Source organism: Henckelia pumila, chromosome 3, assembly GCF_033568475.1.
Source record: "Henckelia pumila isolate YLH828 chromosome 3, ASM3356847v2, whole genome shotgun sequence".
Classification (NCBI taxonomy): Eukaryota; Viridiplantae; Streptophyta; class Magnoliopsida; order Lamiales; family Gesneriaceae; genus Henckelia; species Henckelia pumila.
The window spans coordinates 43,716,165-43,737,344 of NC_133122.1; the positions used below are offsets into that span (position 1 = coordinate 43,716,165).

Consider the following 21,180-nt stretch of genomic DNA (forward strand, 5'->3'; position numbering starts at 1 on the left):
GGCCGCCCACACCACCGTCTCACAACGGCTGCTCTTATCTCTTCGTGTCACCTTCGTCGTCACGGAATAGCAGCGGCGCTGCTACCATCTTCTCCAGCCATTTTTTTTTCTTTTTCTCTTCTCGGTTACACCAGAGCACCACCTCCAGCGCCCCTGCATCCTTTTCCTCATTACCCCTCAACACCATCGCTCTGCCACCTTCTTCAGAACGTCACCACCAAACCGTTGTTTTTGATTCACGCAGTAGCACGATCACCTCCATCTCGCGCACGCACCACTGCTCCGAACATCACTGCATCACCTTCACATCTTCGCTGCTACATCATCATCCTCATCGGAGAAAAATCAGCACTTGTCATCTCTACGTCGGACACCGCCTGTTTGTCAACCATTCGTCCGAACAATCACCAGGCACCGTGTTTTTTCTCCTTCACGACAGCGCACGCTCCGCATCGTCATCACCGAATCGCCGAACAACAGGAACGCTGCTGCTGTTTTTCATCTCACGCTGCTTCCTCTCTTAACCTCCGCCCGCGCCTCCGCCAATAACAAATCGGTGATATCTCTTCCACCCTTTTTGTTTGCTCATTAATTGATTGCTTGTGTTAATTACTACTGCGCTTGGAATTAATTGTTGCGAGGTACTTTGTTGCAAAAATATTTTTGTTATTATGGGTCGAGAGTCTGCTACACCAAAAAGAGTCGGTGAATCTAGTGCGTCTTCTGCATATAAAAGGGCGAGAATGAGAAAGGGAATGAACGTGTTACCGCCTTCTGAATCTGATTTGAATGGTAATTTAGTTTTTACTAAAAAGGCGGAAAAGGATAGGTACAAATTGATTTGTCAAAAACAGATAATTCCCTGTAAGTATATTGATCACCCCACTTTGGAGACTTTGAATATTAAGGATCAAGTGTTGAAATTAATTCATAACATTGGGTGAGAGTCATATTTCTCTATATCATGTCATGCATATATTGAGTTGGTTCGAGAGTTTTATACTACTTTTGAATTTGTCAAACCTGAAAATTTTACACTCTCGAGCCCAGGAGTAGTTCGTTTTCGTTTGATGGGACACACTTTCAAATTATCAATCACTGAATTTAATTTGACCTTTGGTTTTATCACCGAAGAATTTGCTAAAACTGATGATTATTTGACTAGTGCTTGTGACTATGATGACAAATTTACCCCCATTCTTGTTTATCGAGCTACATCGAACCAAAAAGATTATGACCCAAGTAAGTCCAAGGACTCGTACCTTTATGATCCAGCTTGAAAATACATTCATAGGTTCTTGGCTTTTAATTTTTCGGGTCGAAAAGATTCTGCAGGTGTGCTAACAAAATCTGAACTTTTCTTCCTTTGGTGCATGGAAGGCCAAAAAAAAGTTAATTTGGGTTATTGGTTGGTTTCACAATTTGCTAGTGTAGTAGCAAATAAACGTCATTTGATTCTTGGTTCCTTGATTACTGCACTAGCTGTCAATGCCAAATTGCTTGATTTGAATGATAATAATTTGCATGTGGCTTGTCCTATGTATCCTTTGGATTTACGTTGTTTAGAGAGTATGAGACTCATAAAACAAATACAAGGAGTTTTCTCATTTTGTCCACCAGGTCCTGCTACAGCGAAGTCTAGCCAGACTAATTTTGATCCTGATATCTCGCCCGAGCCACTGGACATTCGTCCACCATCACCGATTTCTACACCATCATCCGGTTCTCGACCGTCTACCAGGCACTTCATCGAGGAAATTTCTGATATCCGGCAGCAATTGATAAGAATGGAGAAAAATCAGCTGGCATTTATCGACACATGGGTTTTGATCCACCGTTTTCCCCACCTCAGCAGTAGATTACACTTTCGTCGATGCTCAACATTTTCAGGGGAGTTTTCTACTTTTCCTTACGTTTTTTTTTGTTTTATTTGAGCATTTATTTATGTCATTGAGGACAATGCCAAATTTAGGTGTGGGAGGGTTTCAGTTGTTTGTGTCATTCTTATAGGTGGATAATTATGATTTTTGTTTTTCATTCTTTTAATTTAATTTAGTAAGTTTTTGTCCAAGAGCTATTTAGTTCATGATTATTGTTTCTTTTTTCCGAATCCTTGATACTTTTGATACTGATCCCCTCTGAAAAAAAAAAAAAAATTCCTTTTTGTATTCTCTTTGCTGCATTGTGGGTAGTTTGCTCTTGATAATTGGTTGAAAGGAAAGATGTATGGGTCTAACACATAGCCATCTTTTGTGGTGAGATTTGAGCCAAGGAGCAATCACTATATCATGCTCTATTTTCTTGATGGTGTGTTTGTCATGCATTGTTGATTTTTCTAGAACTTGCATTGTTATACATGTTCTCATTAACCCCTTTTGGTGGATTGAATGCATTGTTCAAGAATTAAAGGCCCTAGGTTAAAACCATTTTTTTTTTCACATGCCCCTGCTTTGAGCCTACCTTTATCATATACCCTTAGTGAGCCAATTTTGAGCCTGATCATTTTCTTTGAAAAATACCCACACTACAAGCCATGAAAATCCTTTCTTCATTGATTATCCCATTTTTGAACCTTGAATTGAAAAATCATGTAAACTTTTCACATAGGACACTATTTGAAGTAAAAGCTGTGAAAAAGTGTGGAGACTTAGTTACTCATGCTCCAAGTTTTATAATTCTCTTTTCTACATTTCAGATTCCCGAAAAAAAAAAATGAAGAGAAAATACGGGAAAGAAAGAAAAAAAAAAGAGTCAAAAAGGAAAAGAGAAGAAAAAAAAAAAATTTCATTGAAGAGTGATGAATGAGTTTTTTGGAAGTTCAGATTTTAATGAGCTGCAGATGATAATTGGGTGAATTGGTGTTTGTGGAAGGTTTTATATGATTATTTCAATTCTATTAGCCATGTTATCCTTTTATCCTACCTTTTCCATAGCCCCGTTACAACCATTTTATGCCATTTGATCATGCATTTCAATTCATTCATTTGGTGGGAAAGACGTGATATATTTGCAAGCTTATGGTTAAAAATCTTCTATGTTTTGACATGAGCGTTTTCTTTGATATATATATACACCAAAAATATATTTGTTGAGTGCAATGAGTGAATCCCGTGAGGCGTTGTTGGACCTTATGCATTTTAATTTCAATACAATTGATTGAGTTGATTGTCTATGATGTTGATGTGAGAATTTCTTCTTTTGGCTCGTTTTGATGCATGAGATGCATGATTTTGTTTGGGATTGGTTGAGGAAGAGAAAGGAGGATGATAAGTTGGGATGATGGATTGAACTAGAATATGCTTGAGGACAAACATGGTTTAGGTGTGGGAGATTTTGATAGGTTTATAATAGTTATATTTTTAGTATCATATTTCTCGGATTTTTATCTGTTGCATTTATTAATTGGTGCGTTTTTATCGTCTTTTGTAGTTGGAGAAAGTTTGATGATCTTGGCAAATATTTGGGCTAAAAAAAGTTGAATTTTATTACATTTGGAGTTGCCAAGAAGAAAGTTTGAGAAATTGAGCAAACTAGAAGAGGTGCTGAAGCAAGGCGTGGGCGCGCTGAGTTACTACGTTTTTACTGTCTAGTGGGAATAGAAGATTTCAGAATTTGAGAAGAAAATACCATATTTGAAGAATTATTAATATGGTATTTAATTTATGGAAGATTTTGAAGAGAAGATTTTAATTGAGATAAATATTGTTGAAGATAGGTTTTTCTTTTATTTAAAAAACTATCAAGATTATCTTGAAGATAATCTTATCTTTTCCTAGGATTTTTATTTTTCCTTCTATCCTATGTTTTACACGTTAGTTTAGAGGATTTTTTTTGGAGGGACAGATTTCTGCTCGGCATCTGAACGTTCTGCACGACAAAAGACAGTGAATTTTCTTCTTCTTTTCTTTTTCATATTTTTTAGATTTAATCTTTTATATTTTTAGAGAATTATGAAGCCAGCTATGCTTGGCTAAGTTTTTAGTTCTGATTCAAGGAATATTTCTTGTATTTCGATTTATTACTGTGAGGTTTTGATTTAGATTGATGTTCTTGCTTGTTTCTAGTATTTGTTGATTTATGCTTTATTTTATGAAAGTTGTGGGTCGATTAATCTGACAAATTAATTGGTTTTACGTCTTTTGAATGCTATCCATGAATTCAGTGATCCGTAATTGTCATGAATGATTGGTACTTGAGTAGCGATAGATTAGGTGTGTTGTGCTATCATGACATGTTTGATCTAAATAAATTAACGAAACTAGGTTTAACAATTGCAGCTATCTCTATTGTTAGATTTTAGGATTAACTGTTCTCACAAATCGAAAAGCTATTTTTAATCAACATGGAACGCTATCGTGCCCAGTTGGTTATTGATAAGTTTTGACTGGATGCTGGGTTTGGTCAATTAAAATAGGATAACACAAAAATCTTAGTAGCTATCCCTATGATTTTAAGGTTAATTGCTAGAACTGCATGAATAAATTATTTGTTAGCCAATAATCAGTGATATAGTTGAAATATGAAAATTCCTTGAATCAGAGTTTGATAAAATATTTAAATTTTCTCTTTTAATTATTTGTTCATCTCATAAGCGTATATATTATATATAATACATCCTCGTTTCAAGTTTTTTTCGTGGGAATCCAAACCCGAGAAAAATTGACATCCCTACCTCACTTTTTACAAGCTTCCTCCAGCTGTGCATTGATTATCTTCTTGAGGTATTCTTCTTGAAGCCGACGATCGGCCGCGGCCGCCGCCTCCTCCTTAATTTTCTTGAAACCTCTTCCTTGACTGCTTCCGATTGTACAAACTTCACATTTTCAGCAACCTTACACGCATGACCGACGTAAGGCTTGACATTCGACAAGATTATCTGGTGCATTTTCTGCATCTGCAACGTGATTGAGAAATTACGCAATGAGTAAATGAACTGTTAAGGTGAGAGTTGAAATCTTTTTAACTATGTTTTGGGCATGTGCCCAAAACTAACCAAAAATTACACGTGTAATTATAAAATGATATGATATTTTGGTCAAGTTTTATAGTATATAAAATTATCAATTAAGGCTAATTAAATTTGGAATGTTGTAGTATTGTTTTGGGTTATAATATATTTTCTATCAAATGTTTTAATGGAGGGGTAATATGCAAGATAAGTGAAAATGTTAATAGGATGTTTGTTATATCTTAATTTATTTGGGTTTATTTGTAATTGTGATATAAACCTCAATGGAAGGAAACGTAATTGATCCATAATAAATTCACTAATTTGCTAACAAAACATGTTATTTCTTTGAAAAGTATTTTTTATTTTAATAATTAAAAAGTTAAATATATTTACCCAACTTGTGTCATCAATTAAATGGATTAGTGAAATGTCCAACACATTTCACCGATGTACAGTAGGTTTAGTCATTCCCTTCATTGTCTCCCACTTTTAGTTTCGTTTTACTCTTTCGTTTTTCTCTTACGTTTATTTAGTGTTGCAAAGATGTACTCAAACATGAAGATTATCCTATCTAAAGTGAATCCCCTTGTTGATCCTGCATTGGAGTTGGCTGAAGGAACGTAGATGGTCTACGATCGTAATGAAATAATCAGTAGGATCCAGGAGAAGGCAGCGACAGCTGATGCCACCGCTCGTTGTCAAATTTAAGAGAGTGAGAGGCGCGCTCATCTGCCGGAGCAACAAGTTCAATACCTGAAGAAAATCCAGAGCTATACATATCCTGTAACTTGGAAACCAAGGAAATACATATGAAATGTATGCTACAACTATGCAATTGAACTACATTGTCATGGACATCCCACTAGAAATCACAATCGAGACGAATGAGAAGTTTGGTATTTGCCAAAGTTGGAGAATGTTGTCTTATTAAAAACTTCTCCTTGTTAAATTAACCTTGAGCAATTTAGTCGACGTTGCCAAAGAAATGAAGAAAAAATTCACTAAATGGGGCGACTTCCCATCCTCGTCCACAAATCCAAAACACGTCCTCGTCCTCTTTCCCGTCCCAATCTCGATTTTTATTATCATGAATTTTCTACCCCTATATATATATATATATATATATTCAATTTATTATAAAAATAATAAAATATTAGTAAATTTTATTATATAAGAATGTAAAAATATCATTCAATTTTATTATAAAATTCATAAATCATTTTGATTTAAAATATTTTAATTATAAAATTAAACAACACGCGGTGTTGATTAATGATTTGTGTTTGAACACATAAAATAATCCATGTTTAATTATTTTCTTAAGCATATACATGAGATTTGATATCTAAAAAGTAATATAACTATCAACTATTTCAGTTAAACTATATTTTGCGCACCCCTACTATATATAGGTATAACAAGTAGCGAACCTGGGTTCTTAGGAACTATTTTTTTGTGGCCCTGTAATAACCATTCCTCAGATTTCTCGAGGTTTCTAATATTAGATACACACAATTGAAATGAGATCAATATATTTGAAGGACAAAACAATAGAAGAAATTAAAGATATATAAGGAGAAAAGAAAACCTTGAATGTTTTATCCAGGTACTGAGTATAACTAAATTATTTTTTTTCCGGTTTTGGGTTGACAGAAACCTTAGTTTCATGAAGATGTAACGTTTCAAAAGTTTGGAAAAAATATTAGAAGTTAAATGCTTCTATTCAAATCATGGTGGGGGTTATAACATTAAAAAATGATGAGCAATAAATTAGATTTAGTCATGACATAACATGTATTCTTTAAGTTTTTTTGAGTCAACATTCTTTTGGGAAATTTGTCCCTCACTCCAAGGCCGTTTGTTATGCAGATACATCAATTGATGAAATACCATCCAATTCACCATATGTGATATCAAGTCATTGAGCCACATGACGTAGTTTGCATGCATGGAGAAACACAAATTTATAATTGTACGTAGATAATAGTGTGATAAAAGCACTAATTATCATTCCGGTAAGGACCAGAGCACGAATTCTCTGTTGTGCGAGGTAAAATGTTGCACACGGTAGAGTTGTTAGACCTGATTGTGGATCCAACGTGAAAACCATATGAACCGAAGACGATGTTGTGTACAACGTTAACACTACTAGAAAAAATGCCTTTAGTGACACACATAAATGTCCTTATATGAAAGTTTTGGTGACATTAATGTTTTGGTGACACTCACAATAAATGTCCTCTATTCTAATATCGTCTTAGCCTTTGTGATATTTTGTAATGTCAAAATAACATATTAATACCGGCTTTATAAGTGTCATGAATTAAGGATTTCAAGACAACATAAAATGTCAAAAAAGATTATTTGTAATGACACATGTTTGACTTGTATATTTATTTATAATGACAATAAAAAGTGTCACTATAAATAATTTATTATGTCAGTTTAAAATATCATTTTAAGCATACTATTGTGACATATATAAATGCCTCTTATACTAATATATATGAACATTTAAAAGTGTCACTATTTGTTTTTTATAAGGACATTTTGAAATGTCATTTATTAGTTTTAGAATCACATATCTAATTACTTAATATTGATGTTTCATCAAGACACCAAAAAATTATGTATCACGAAATAAATAGTCGTTTTCACACCACAATTCCCGTAGATAGCAAATTAACTTAACTTGAAACATAAATAAAAATTTTCATAGAATCCAAAATATTGATACATGATTGTCATATTTGACTTCAACTTACAAACATGTTACTTATAAGTGGCTATCCACCAACAAAATACACAAAAAAGATTTAGCAATTGGACAGCCTTGGGATCAAAAGCAAGCAACTTCTCCAAGAGTCGAACGGCCAAAGGATCAACATTTGGAAATTTTTGCTCAAAGGGAACAAGTTGCTACTTCCTCATGCTGCAAAGTCAAAAAAATTAAGTGTTTTTTAGTGTCGGAGTCACTACTTGCTTTATTAATGTTTATTATATTATTCATTAAGCACCTAAATTTCAATCATATATATCATTGACATTGCATCAGCATGGAATTCAGGATCAAGGAGAACTCGGTGTTTGGGATGCAGAGGGGTCAGTTTATTGAATATTTATTGACAGAAAAAGAAACCAAACAATAGAATAAATCAAGCTCTATAACATTTTTTTTCTTATTCTACTTTTCTTCGTGTGCTGCCACTATCAGTATACTATACCCATTTCACGAAAATAAACACACCAAATTTCACAAACCGAAAGGTAAAAGTCCCAAGAAAAAATGGGCAGACAGCGGCAATAACTGCAGAATGCTGAGTTTTCGGCTATATTAAGTACCTGCGGTGCACGTGACATGTTATTATTTATGCAAAATTTTCTAATAAATTAAGCACCGATATTCATAAAATGTTGATAAATTAAGCATCGACAATTTATAAATTAAGCACCGAAAGTTTATTATATGTCATGTAAAAATCTACTATAAAAATATAAAATATATTTTACCTAAAAATTTATGCATACAAATATTTAACCGTTGATATTATATGAAGTTTTGGAAGCTGCAGCAAGGGCCTATGATTTAGCTGCATTAAAGTACTGTGGGACTTCAACTTTTACCAATTTCCCAGTGAGTTTTTTCAAATATCAAGTATGTACATGCTCAATTACTTGGACTATTATATTTACTCAATATTAATTTTCTGCAGATAACCAATTATGAGAACGAAATCGGAATCATGCAAACCGTACGTGACAAAAGAAGAATCCATAGCTTCATTGAGAAGGTAGTAATCTTTTTAATTTCTATCATTTCATTTACCTCTGTTGTATAAAATAATTCATCATACTGCATGCAGAAAGAGCAGTGGTTTTTCAAGAGGTGGGTCAAAGTACAGAGGAGTTGCTATGTATATATAATATGGTAAACTTTACAAAATATTATTTAATTTCATGCATGTAGACACCATCACAAAGTAAGATTGGAAGCTAGGATTGGTAGAGTTTTTGGAAATAAGTGCCTCTACCTTGGCACTTACAGTAAGTATATGTTCTAAAACAAAATTCTCACATTTCATGAATAAAAAGAGGTGAACAAACAAGCAAATCAATCATAATTTTTTATTTGAATGCAGACCCCTTCTTTTCTTGGGATTACTACTGCGGAATCATTTTCCACTGAAGATAATCAGATCCCGGCTTAATTCGGTTTCACTTTGTGTAGACACAATATTTTCTTTTAACTTATTTATAGCATTTGAAAGAAAGCTATCCAAAAGCAAATTAATATTTGTGTCTTGCAAAATAAAAAAGAACGAGAAAATTGAAACTTGTGTACCTGAAGGAGAGTTATGTAGTTTCTTAGCACGATCATTGCGACTACCCAATAGTGCAGGAGGTAGACCTTCTTTCTATATCACTCGATCCTCTTCTTCAATTGCTTCAAACACACTAGCTCTCAGCTCAGCCTAACAACAAATAACAGCGGAACATTCAAAGCTTGCCTGAAAACAACCACAGTGACATTCTTTCGCCATCTCAGTAAATGCAAATTTATTTTCATGGTGCCTTTTTATTAACACTACATGTCTACCAACAAAAATTCTAGCAGCTTCAAAATTCTTTTGAGAATCTTAGGTTTATCACGCACTTATCTGCAAAGTTTAGTTAATATTAATCGCATTAGAAAAAAAAACATAAAATTTGCAAAGCTAATTATAATTCGAACTCATCCCGAGTTCATCCATCAAATTGAAAGCTAACATTCGAGCATGAGAACAAGCAAAACCCAAATTTCAGATAGTAAAATCACAAATCGAACATCCAGTCCACTCTCAAGGATCAAGTGCGTGAATGTAACACACTGTTGAAGCACCACATCATTCAGAAGAAATTAAATATAAATAAATTGTGCTGGACCATGTGATAATGTAAAGTAAATTTTCAACAGAGAGTATGGCCATTCCATAAAGTGATAAAAATTATGAATAAAGTTGATGCATATCCATGCATTACCATTTTGCTTTCATTACAGATGGTTATCCATAACTCTTTTGAATGATTAGTCATTTTGCTCACATAGGCACTACAAGCAGGCTCAGAGCAAAGGCAACCTTTGTTGTTCTAGCCATCGCTCCAAACGTGTCTCCGTGAGTTCTATCTCAAAATCATCTAACTACATAGTGGCAGCAAATATATAACACACAAATAATCTCATACCAAATCACAAACACCTTACGTGCCTTGATATTTAAACGAGCAATAGCTAGCTCTGAATTCTACCCAATATCAAATACACCAAAAAAAAATTACTATAAAAAAACATTGCAAGTGAGGAAATTGTAAATCACGAACCATTATGAGTTGAAAAATGGCGATACACTGTAGGTCATAAAACCAATCGACATCGTGAAGCCCAACCGAAAGCAGAAATCTATAACCCAATAGTAAAATTCTAACGACCATAACAGATGAAAAGTTACAAGAAATGAAAATATATGAAGGGGACTGACTAACAATTCAAATGGCGGACATCTCGGGTCATGGATTGAAACGAGCTGTGCTTGTTAAAAATTCTACCTAATCTCGATCACAAACTTTTTACCACCTAAAATCAAATAAATGAACAAGAATTTGTTTGTAAATCACCATAAAAAATAGAACACGCAAAAACTTGCCTCCTAGGGTTTCGGATCGCGAGACAGTGAGAGAGGAAAGAATAACGACCGAGGGCAGAGGGTAAGGATGGTTGCGCCGCCGGTGGAAAATGGTGCAAAAGGTGGTGCTGGGCGACGGGAGGCAAGGCCGTGCGTGGGGAAACAGAGAAACAATGAGATTTTTGAAGAGATAAAAGAAAATTTTAGGGATGTATGATGTATGGGACGTTAGACGGTACAAGAATGAAATCTTGGAGGGAGAGAAAAAAAATTGGGAGCGGATGCGGGAAAAGTAAATCGTTTCGTGACATTTTTTAAAAATGTCCTCATATTATACCTCTGATTATATTTTTATTTTATTAAAATTTTATTTTTTATCATTGTCATGATAGATATATATCAGTGACACAGTTAAATAAACGTCACTAAGAAAGTGTCAGCATAACCATTTTTTCTAGTAGTGTAAATACATTTAGGACGATTGAGTCAGCACAACTTGTGAATAAAAAAATTAATTGGATACATGATTAATTCTTAACAAATTTATGTCAGTTTGTATATAGAAGCTTGAAGCTTAAAAAAGCGCTTAAGTTCAGCATTTTCAAGTGTTTTTATTTTAAAAAGAAAGAGTCATTTTGGTGTCTGGATAGATGTGAAAAATTGTTTTTATTCAAATTTGTAAATATTAATTAGAAGCAAAATCCTAAAAAGCTAGAAATTTTAGTTTTTTAAAAAGCACTTTTTAAATGTTTTTTTGAAATGACTTTGTAACCAAAGAAACAATTTTAAGAAAAGTATTTTTTTAAAAAAAGTGTTTTTACCCTATAGTTTCTCAAACCAAACGGGTTCTTAGTATTTCATCTATGATTTTTTTTTAGTTTTTGTTATTTTTTTATTAAGATTGTTGATGACTACACACATCAGTTTCCTATCAGCATTATATTAGTATAGCCTAAAGAGTGAAATCGGAAAGAGGGGAAAAAAGGTAGAAACCTAGATCTTTGATAACATAGGGGATCAAAATCGCAAAGAAAAACTAAAATCTCTAGTTTTATAATATCGGTGAAATATAACTAAATACAATATTTTTTTTAAAAAAAATAAGGATGAAAAAATGTAACTTTAAAAAATTGAGCAGTTATCTTGTGAGACGGTCAACTTAACTCATATTTACAATAAAACGTAATATTGTTGACATAAAAAGTAACGTTTTATATATCTCAGAAAATTGACGATGAAACCATTGCACATAAGTTTTGCGTAAAAGATTTTGGTTCCATTTGAACATGTACTTTAAAAATATTTTTAGTGTTTTATATGTGAAAAAACTTAAAGCACGTATTTGGATAAAATTTTGTAAAATATTTTTGAAAAATATTGTTTAAAAAGTTCTACGACTACAAGTATAGTTTTTAAAGAACACTTGAGTGATATTTTTAAATGTTTTTAGAATGGAACTATGGAAGACAAAATATGAACATCATTACTTTTGAAATTTTAAAATGTTTATATAGAATAATTGCCTAAACACATATTTGTTCTTAAAACATACAACTTTTAAAACATTTTATAAAAAAAATATTTAAAAACACTTTTATAAAAAATATTTTATCACTAGTAGAATTTTCGCATTTTACTTCGGCATAATTTACTTCGGCAATTATTAATTACGAAGTAGTATGTAATAAACAACTTCGGTCATAACACAAGTGAAGTAAAAACAAACATTTAACTTCAGTATTTTAAAAAATACGGGCTTCACTTAATTTTTAAGAACATATTACTTCGGCATATATTTGTTTGCCGAAGTAAAAAAGGGAAAAATAAATTTTTTATTGATAAGTTGTGAAGTAAATTCCTTATCTTTCCAACCTTCAATCAATTATTGTAGTCGACTTACAGATCGTGAAAAGCCCAAACTGCATCGATCTCCTTCTTCCAAACTCCATCGATCTCCTTCTTCAGCCCTAGCTCCCCGCCGATTCACAACTCCAGCCTTCCACCACCACCAGGAGCCGCTCGACGTCTTCCAAACTCCATCGTTCCCCTTTTTCCAAACTCCATCGTTCCCCTTTTTCAGCCCGAGCGCCCCGCCGATTTACAACTCCGGCCTTCAACCACCACCAGGAGCTGCTCGCCGATGGAATAATTGTATGAATCTTTTTCTTTTCCTATCGATTCGGGTTTTAAATGTACTTTTTGGATGAGTTTTCTATTTTTTTTCCCTGAAATCGGGTTCTGTTTTTTTTTAAAATCAATTCGGGTTTCCTCTTTTTATTTTGGTTTTCAATGTTTCATTATCGTTGTTCCCTCGAAGAAACTAAAAATATGCTAATGAATCGCACATTAGTGGTATGTGCTTAGGTATGGCCTGTGCTCGAACCACCACTTCCAGCGGAGGAAAACTCCCGATTGAAGTTAAAATTGGGTAGAGCTTGTTCCAAGCTTCATTTTGACATCAAAATTTCCAAGAACTCGTGACTTGAAGCTCGAGCCTGTCGCCCCTGTTTTTGCTATAGCTGTACGAGTTTTTGTTCTTCGATCTTCAGGTGATTTTTTTTTGATTAAAAGTTTGATATTGCGATAAAAAAACATGGCTGGTTTCAGTCACATTCCACAGGTTTTCCGGAGATTTTGTCTTCAATTTCAGGTTGTTTTTGTTGTCATTTAGTTTAGATTCAAAATATAAATTATCAGAGCCAAACTCTATTTCTTTCCAGCCCGATTCAGTTATGTTCGATTTCAGGTTGTTTTGTTGTCTTTTAATCTCATGTTTTGTTGTGTTCTGTGTACGTCACTTGCATATGTTTTGGACTCTTGTATAAATTCTAAGGGCAAGTCTGCGTTTTGGGTTTTGGGCCTCTGGCTAATCCCATGTGGCTGAGAATATTTAAAGAAATTGTAATTTGATGTGTCTTGGGTTAGCTTGAATGAAATAAATTCAAGCTTTTTATGCATTGAGTGTTGAGCATTTGGGATTTCACCTGGGTACTGCATACTTTTGTATATTAATGCAAGTAAAATATTTAGTTTTTATTTTAGTTTGTTTTGGATATTTAGGATATGATGAAACTGGATGCTAATAATTAGGATATGATGAAACTGGATGTGGATGAAATAAATTTTATTGGCAGCCACAGAATAAGGAAATTTATGGTAAAAGATAGAGAGTAACACTCCTAGAATATCATAAAATGAGTATGATTTCTTTCATCGACCCTCAGAGATGGAGGACACAACAGATGATGGTAGGAAAACTCAGTCTCTGTTACTTGCTAATAGAGCTTGATTGATGGTTGTTTTTCATTTGACCCTTACTTTGGCAGGAAATGTTATTTTTGAACAGAGAGCAAAAATGGTGAATTTTTTTATTCAAAATCTATTTTGTTCATAGTTATTGCAATTTTAGCATCATCTGTCGGTGGCATTGACGATAAATGCGCTGCTTGCAATGCAATTGCTGTGAGTATTTGGTGCCGATTGAATTATTTGTGGCTCTTTGAAGTTAGTTTCTGGTATTCATTTTTGAAAATTTGAACGCGTTTACGGAAATCTTTCTGATTTCTTTGATTGCAGGAGGAGCTGTATCTCGGACTCCTGAAAATAAGAGTTTTTGGAGGTTGTTGAATGTTGATTGGAGGTCAATGCATTGTTTAAGTTTTAGGTACTGGAAAAATGATTGGGTGGATCGTTATTTTGATGTAAGGTACAAGAGTAAAGTTAAATAAAATTGCTAAGAACTAGCTACATGGCAAATCTATGCATGAGTTTGTTTATATTTCTGAGTTGAAAGCCAAGTTCAGAACTAGGATGAAAAAAAAATCAAGTGATTTACTAAGCTAAAAGTTTGAGATTTTTCACTGTGAGGGTCCATGGTACGAGAAATTGGGTTGTGAGTTACGGGATGGATAAGCCTAGATTCCAAGAACTAGTCTTATAATGTTTTTGATGACCTGAGCTACACCCTTTGATTTGAGTTCATGCCATCTGTTGGTGGCTATAAGAACCAGGTTTTAGTTAATAATAGTTCTTTGTATTGCACTGTTGTGGACAAAATATTACGCCGAGATACAATGGTGGAACTCTATCAACTAGAAGGTGCAAAATTTTCTTGGTTTACTTATTGAAAAAATGACTTGCACCTTTAGTCATCATACATTTTTAAAAAAACAGGTACCTATATTTATGCTAACCTAGAAGACACAATCATATATTGATTGATACAAACTGAAATTTCACAAGCTAATTTTTGACTATCAAGAATCATACATATTAAATTTTAGGCTCTCATAAATAAAAATTTGAATTCATCTTGATGTGTTAGTATATTTTATATGGTATTAACAATGGATAATTATTATTTTGACAGATGCAGATTGAATTTCTTTCATTAAACATCGGATGAAATTCATTGCAATTCAATGAAGTATTTGAGATGGATGGTCCCCTCGGTGCTGTTTAGTCCTCTTTTTTGCTTTCTTCTTCCTTTTTCCTATTCGTTGCTATATATGATATGGAAATGCACTGTAAAAGTTAATTCGTTTAGCATTTGACACCAGCGTTACTTTGATTACACAATGATTCAGAATTGTGTCATAGAGGGTGCATTTCCATATCAAGCAAATATTATACTTAAAAGACGAAGAGCTGAGGGTCGAAGAAATACTTGTTATTTGTTTTGTAGTTTAATATAGGAATCTACTAGTGGCTCCGAGGCATGATCCTCTCGCATATCTGCGCGGAGTATCCCCAAGAAACGGACATGGACCTAGTTGGTTTAATTTCTTGCACATCATATATTATATATACAGATTTAATTTGGAGCTAGCTAGCTAGAAGAAGCTGGATCGATCAGGAGAAGAGAAGAAGCGTTAGCTGCATATGGATCTATATATATATAGTTTGTTTTGGTATTAATAATTAATCAAGATCATTTTATGTCTAAATACTATCGGTATAACGTTTGATATATTAGCTTGCAGCAGTACTGTCTTTTTTGGGATCGATGATGAACAATGTAGTTGATCGACTTATATATGTACGATCGAGCCAGCCGCCTTTATAATTAATTAATTAAGTACCTAGCTTGTTCCATTTATATTCTTATATATCATATATTTAAGAAGCTAGTGTTTTAATTACCGAGAAATCAAATAATTAATATTTAAATCTTCCAGTTTAATTCCCTAGCCATATTGGCTGTGTTTAGTTTCCTTTTCTTTTTTTTTGGATGCGTGTAATTAATTATTAGCATGCATATATATTCCTGTAATATATTCTTGGCAGAAAGGATTTCACAAACTCTTGGAATATTTAGGATATGATGAAACTGGATGCGGATGAAAGAATACTTTTAAGAGGTTCAAGGGGCCTTCCCAATATCCATCATGTCAATGACACTACCATGGTAAGATTTTGTCTAGTTTTAATGCAAGTAAAATATTTAGTTTGTATTTTAGTTTGTTTCTGTTGCTCTCCAGCCAATCTAAGTTCATGTAGTTGAACTGTAATGTTTCTTGTCATATATTTAAAAGGGTTAAATATGTGCGTCAAGTTCTTTGAATTCTTCCTCTAGTTTCTCTCTATCTGTGATAGTATCCTTTTTGACAGAAATAATCCATAAAAAATGTAACCAACATATGAAAACATATCCTCACCTCTAATTATTATTATTTTTGTTTCTTTTGTCAAATTATGTTAAATATATCATGCGCCACAGATGAGATTTTCGTTGTGGCTGGACTACAATATCTGTTGTGATTATGTGAACTAGCATATTGGCCTTATGGATATATTAAGGGATAATTTATAGATTACATGGTTATTTTAGCCATGCAATGCTTCGTCAAATTATTGGGATATGATCATTCTGATTTTTTGATTAAAACAGCAGAAAAGGCATAAGAGAGGGAATTTTGTCATTTTATGATATTATTCCTTCTTGATTATGTAATTTTTCACGAATTGGTGTTTGGTTTCCTGAAAAAGTGGGTGCCCTGATTTTCCGTTGAGCAAGCAGCACTACTACAGTCCTATCTTTGGCTTCTCAACTAAACTGTAGTGCATGAGTTTCCAGAATGCAAGTAATCCTTTTTTTCAGAGGTGCGGGTAATCCTTTATATTTTATTGTCACTATAAACTATTTTTTCATGGGTAAAAAACCACATTACAATTAGCTATAATTTTACCCTCTTGCATATTGGTGACTTCACATCATTACTTCGAAATGAATGGAGAGAATCTGGAAAAAGAACCTCGCATCATGGAGCTTACGAATCAGGTAAAGTTTTTGTTCTCTGAGAGGGCATACACTTTTTATTTTCTTTAGGTATTAAAAAATTTATTTTTAGCATTAGTTGTATTTTTAGATTTTTGCAGCTCTTAGTAAGCCTCCCCATCCTTTCAAACAGTCTTTGGTTGATCTCAAGGGTTGCATCCACAATGCACTACTCTTCATTCTAAAACTATTAATTCGAGCCACTTAAACTTCATGATAGGAAACTATTAATTTGAGTTCGTCCAGACTTTCAGTTTATGGAGCAGATCATGGACTTGGAAGTCGCCTTTCAGCAATAGGACATTCTGGCGGGCCTATTGTCACTCAGGTTTGGGCATGTACTTTGAATATTGCTTCTGTTCATTGAATTTAGGAGTTGGATGTTACTGCTTGCACTATTTATTCTTGTAAATATGTCATGTTGATTCCTTGTGGCAGGTTGCACGGACAATGCAAGTACCACTTGCTTATGCAGAGGATATAATTGGAGTTCAAGGAGAAATATTGATTACATTAGACGCACTAGTGGTGACATTCTAACTGTGCAAGAGAGTAGGGGCCTGCCTGATGAAATCACCGTGGAGATAAAAGGCACCTCTTCACAAGTTCAACTTGCATTAGAATTTAATTTCGATTGATTTATAATACTAAAAAATTGTATATTAAATTTTATTTTTGAAATTTTAAATTTTGGTTTATTTATAATATTGAAAATTTTATATTATTTTTAATTTTTTTTTGTTTTTTAGAATGTCTTTTACTTCGTCAATTAGTGAAATTGCCGAAGTATAAGCATATCTTTTGCTTTGAAAATTTTATTAAAAATCGAAGTAAAAGAATACATTTTACTTCGGCAATTTCTTTAATTGACGAAGTATAAGCATACGTTTTACTTCGTAACTTATGAAATGAGCGAAGTAAAATATATGTTTTTACTTCGGCACCGGTCCAATTCTGCTTCCAAAAAATGACCAAATACTTCGGTAATTTAAGGTATAAGACTTCGGTGATTCAGCGAAGTAAAAAGGTACCTTATTACTTCACGTGACACTACTTCGGTAATTAAGTGCCTTCGACTTCGGTTATTAACCGAAGTCTTAAGCGATTTTTCTACTAATGTATAAGTGCATGTTCAAACAAAACCTAGAGACTGATAAAACACAAATGAAAAAAGTAGAGCATGCTTCTCTTTGAATTTCGTCGATCAATAAAAGATTTCGAGTATATGTAATTGATTAACTTGTTTGAAAATGTAAATTTTGATCGAATGATTAAATTATGTCAATAATTATAATTAATCTTATAATAATTTTGACAAAGCCAGACGATCATACGAAAAAACTATACGAATTCATTATCTTGCATTCTTGTTAAATCGATGGTGGAGGCTTAAAATCCAGAGCCGAAACGAAATTATAGTCGAAAAAAAAAGTCTTTTAAATTGGATTTTCGATAATAATGGGTCGGAATTTAATTTGTCATCACTAAATCAGATGGAAATATTAAAATTTAATTCCACCTATTTCATGTTTTTTCAAGGAACTTGTGGTGTTAATATAGATCATTGTGTCTGAAATTTTGTGTTACTCTCACTTATTTTTTTTAAATGTGTTTTTCTCATCAAGGATTGTAAAATTAGTGATAGGAGAATTATGATTATTGGATATCTGGTTCTTCAAAATTATAATTTTACATTAATTCTTTCGAACTTTGCTCTTACATTATATCAATATATGCGATGCATATATATATTAATAATATATAAACATAAATTGGAGATAATTTGAATGAGAAACATAAGATTTTTATATATGTTTATAATAACGTACACAATGTATTTTTATTATTATTTTTGTTTGCTTAATAAACACATTATGCCTAATAAACACTTATTGTACTCCTTAACAAATATTTCTCTGCTTGAAGTACTCTGATCCGATCCATTGCAGTAATCATATATAGTTACAATTACAATAAGCTGCACATATTAAACATACAATAAGTTAATAGGGTATGTAATCATATCAATTATTTACATGGATCAACCGTGACCGTAATTCCAATATCGGCATTTGCAAATACCAGTACGACGATACTTTTTGTTAAGAACGAAGGTCGCGTGGTCATATAGGTTGTTGGGTTTGAAACAAGATCCATCTGGTTGGATAAGTGCGCAATATCGTTCACCCCACAAGCATATAGTACTCTATAAACACTTGCATTTTGGGAGCTGGAGCACCAGCTTGTACCACGCACCACACCTTATTTTCCTTGCGCCGAGGCTGCATCCAAAACATTTACGAGTTATAAAATAATGGAAGATGCAACAATTTTGTGTAAGATGTAAAAAATTTAAAAAAAATATTTATACATTATTGTTATATATTTTTGAAAAAAAGTAAGAAAAGTTGTCGTACATTGCCATATTTGCTGTCAAAATTGGGACGTGAGGAGAGTACGGCCCCGATAAGACAGCTAAGAAGAAACAAAGTTAGGACAATCTTTGACTCTTAATTGTTATGACTGTTGTGAAAAAGTAAAAATTTATGATAAAAAGTAAAAACTTTAAAACTCAAAATATATCAAACTCTACACTTCACAAATATTTTTCTCTCAATTCAATTGTATTTTTCATCACAAATGAAGACCTATTTATAGATCCACATTTGAGATTAGTCCAAAAATAAATACATCATCATCTACATCATCACACACTAATTTTCTACATTTTACAACTCAATATTCAACATTCAACATTCAATATTCAACATAATATTAATAATAATAATATTTTTCAACACTCCCCCTTGTGATGATGATCGTGATATGATGACTGTCTTCATTACGTGTTTTATACTGCCTCGTTAAAAACCTTACTAGGAAAAACCCAGTGGGATAAAAACCATAGTAAGGGAAAAAGAGTGCAGCCACGTAAACTCCCCCTCATGTTAACATGAGTGATTATTCACATATTCCGCAGATTGCGCATCCCAATGTTGTATATATGCTTTCTGAATATCGTCGTGGGAAGTGCCTTTGTGAAGAGATCTGATGAGTTCTCACTTGATTGAATATAATAGATATCAATATCTTTATTCTTCTCAAGCTCTTGAATGTAGGCAAAGAACTTTGGGGATATATGTTTTGTTCTGTCACTTTTGATGTATCATTCTTTTATTTAAGCAAATCATGCAGCATTGTCTTCATACAAAGTCACAGGCTTCTTGTTTACTGTCAATCCACACGATATTTGAATATGTTTGGTCATTGACTTTAACCATACACATTCACGACTTGCTTCATGTAATGCAATAATCTCGGCGTGATTTGATGAAGTTGTTACGAGTGTTTGTTTCTGTGAACGCCAAGAAATTGCGGTGCCTCCACGAGTAAATACATATCCGGTTTGGGAACGTGCCTTATGTGGATCAGATAAATACCCAGCATCAGCATAACCAATGATACTTTGATTGGTGTCTTTTGAGTACAAAAGTCCCAAATCTGTCGTTCCTCGTAGATAACGGAATATATGTTTAATTCCGTTCCAGTGCCTCTTTCTTGGATATGAACTGAATCTTGCCAATAAATTTACAGCAAAAGATATATCAGGTCTAGTGCAATTTGAAAGATACATAAGGACACCAATAACACTTAGATATGGTACTTCTGGACCAAGAATAACTTCATCATCCTCACATAGACGGAATGGATCCTTTTCTATGTTTAATGATCTTACAACCATTGGAGTACTTAATGGATTTGATTTATCCATATTAAAATGTTTAAGGATCTTTTCTGTATAATTTTCCTGGTGAACAAAAATTCCACATTCTTTTTGTTCGATTTGCAAACCCAGACAATACTTGGTTTTTCCAAGATCCTTCATTTCGAATTCTTCCTTCAAGTACATCATAACTTCTTGAATTTCTTTATTCGTTCCAATGATGTTTAAATCATCAACATATACAACAATAATTACACATCCGGATGTTGTTTTCTTGATGAAAACACAAGGGCATATTGGATCATTTACATATCCCTTTTTCATCAAGTGTTCACTTAGCCGATTATACCACATTCGACCAGATTACTTTAACCCATATAATGATCTTTGCAATTTTACAGAATAAAATTCTCTGGGTTTTGAACTTTGTGCTTCAGGCATCTTAAATCTGTAACACCCGGAATTTTAATACGTAAATTCGCATGCATAATTAGGAGAAATTAATTTTTAAAATAAGGGTTAAATGAATTTATGTGTTATTATGTGATTTATATGCATGATTTAATTT

At 33.1% G+C, this 21,180-nt stretch overlaps 1 protein-coding gene and 1 long non-coding RNA gene across 30 annotated transcripts; one reads left to right on the forward strand and one right to left on the reverse strand.

The window, feature by feature from the left end:
• Positions 1 to 8,258: 8,258 nt before the first annotated feature.
• Positions 8,259 to 10,888, reverse strand: LOC140892060 (uncharacterized). Its single transcript, XR_012152722.1, has 5 exons — positions 10,633 to 10,888; positions 10,468 to 10,562; positions 10,310 to 10,388; positions 9,294 to 9,423; positions 8,259 to 8,293 (listed from the first exon to the last, which is right to left on the reverse strand). It is a non-coding gene; the product is annotated as an uncharacterized lncRNA (long non-coding RNA).
• Positions 10,889 to 12,498: 1,610 nt separating this feature from the next.
• On the forward strand, positions 12,499 to 17,612 carry LOC140892182 (RNA-binding KH domain-containing protein PEPPER-like). Of its 29 annotated transcripts, none has more exons than XM_073300953.1 (8): positions 12,499 to 12,762; positions 12,962 to 13,160; positions 14,188 to 14,317; positions 14,981 to 15,067; positions 15,929 to 16,018; positions 16,502 to 16,891; positions 17,135 to 17,216; positions 17,327 to 17,612. In XM_073300953.1, exons 6-8 carry the CDS (start codon positions 16,838 to 16,840, stop codon positions 17,524 to 17,526), a joined length of 336 nt encoding a protein of 111 aa, XP_073157054.1. In that variant the 5' UTR covers positions 12,499 to 12,762; positions 12,962 to 13,160; positions 14,188 to 14,317; positions 14,981 to 15,067; positions 15,929 to 16,018; positions 16,502 to 16,837; the 3' UTR covers positions 17,527 to 17,612. The 29 variants fall into 29 exon arrangements, 26 of the variants coding, with proteins under 26 accessions (XP_073157054.1, XP_073157058.1, XP_073157053.1 ...); XM_073300957.1 differs by having other exon boundaries at positions 16,505 to 16,891; XM_073300952.1 differs by having other exon boundaries at positions 14,981 to 15,062.
• The last annotated feature ends 3,568 nt before the right edge of the window (positions 17,613 to 21,180 follow it).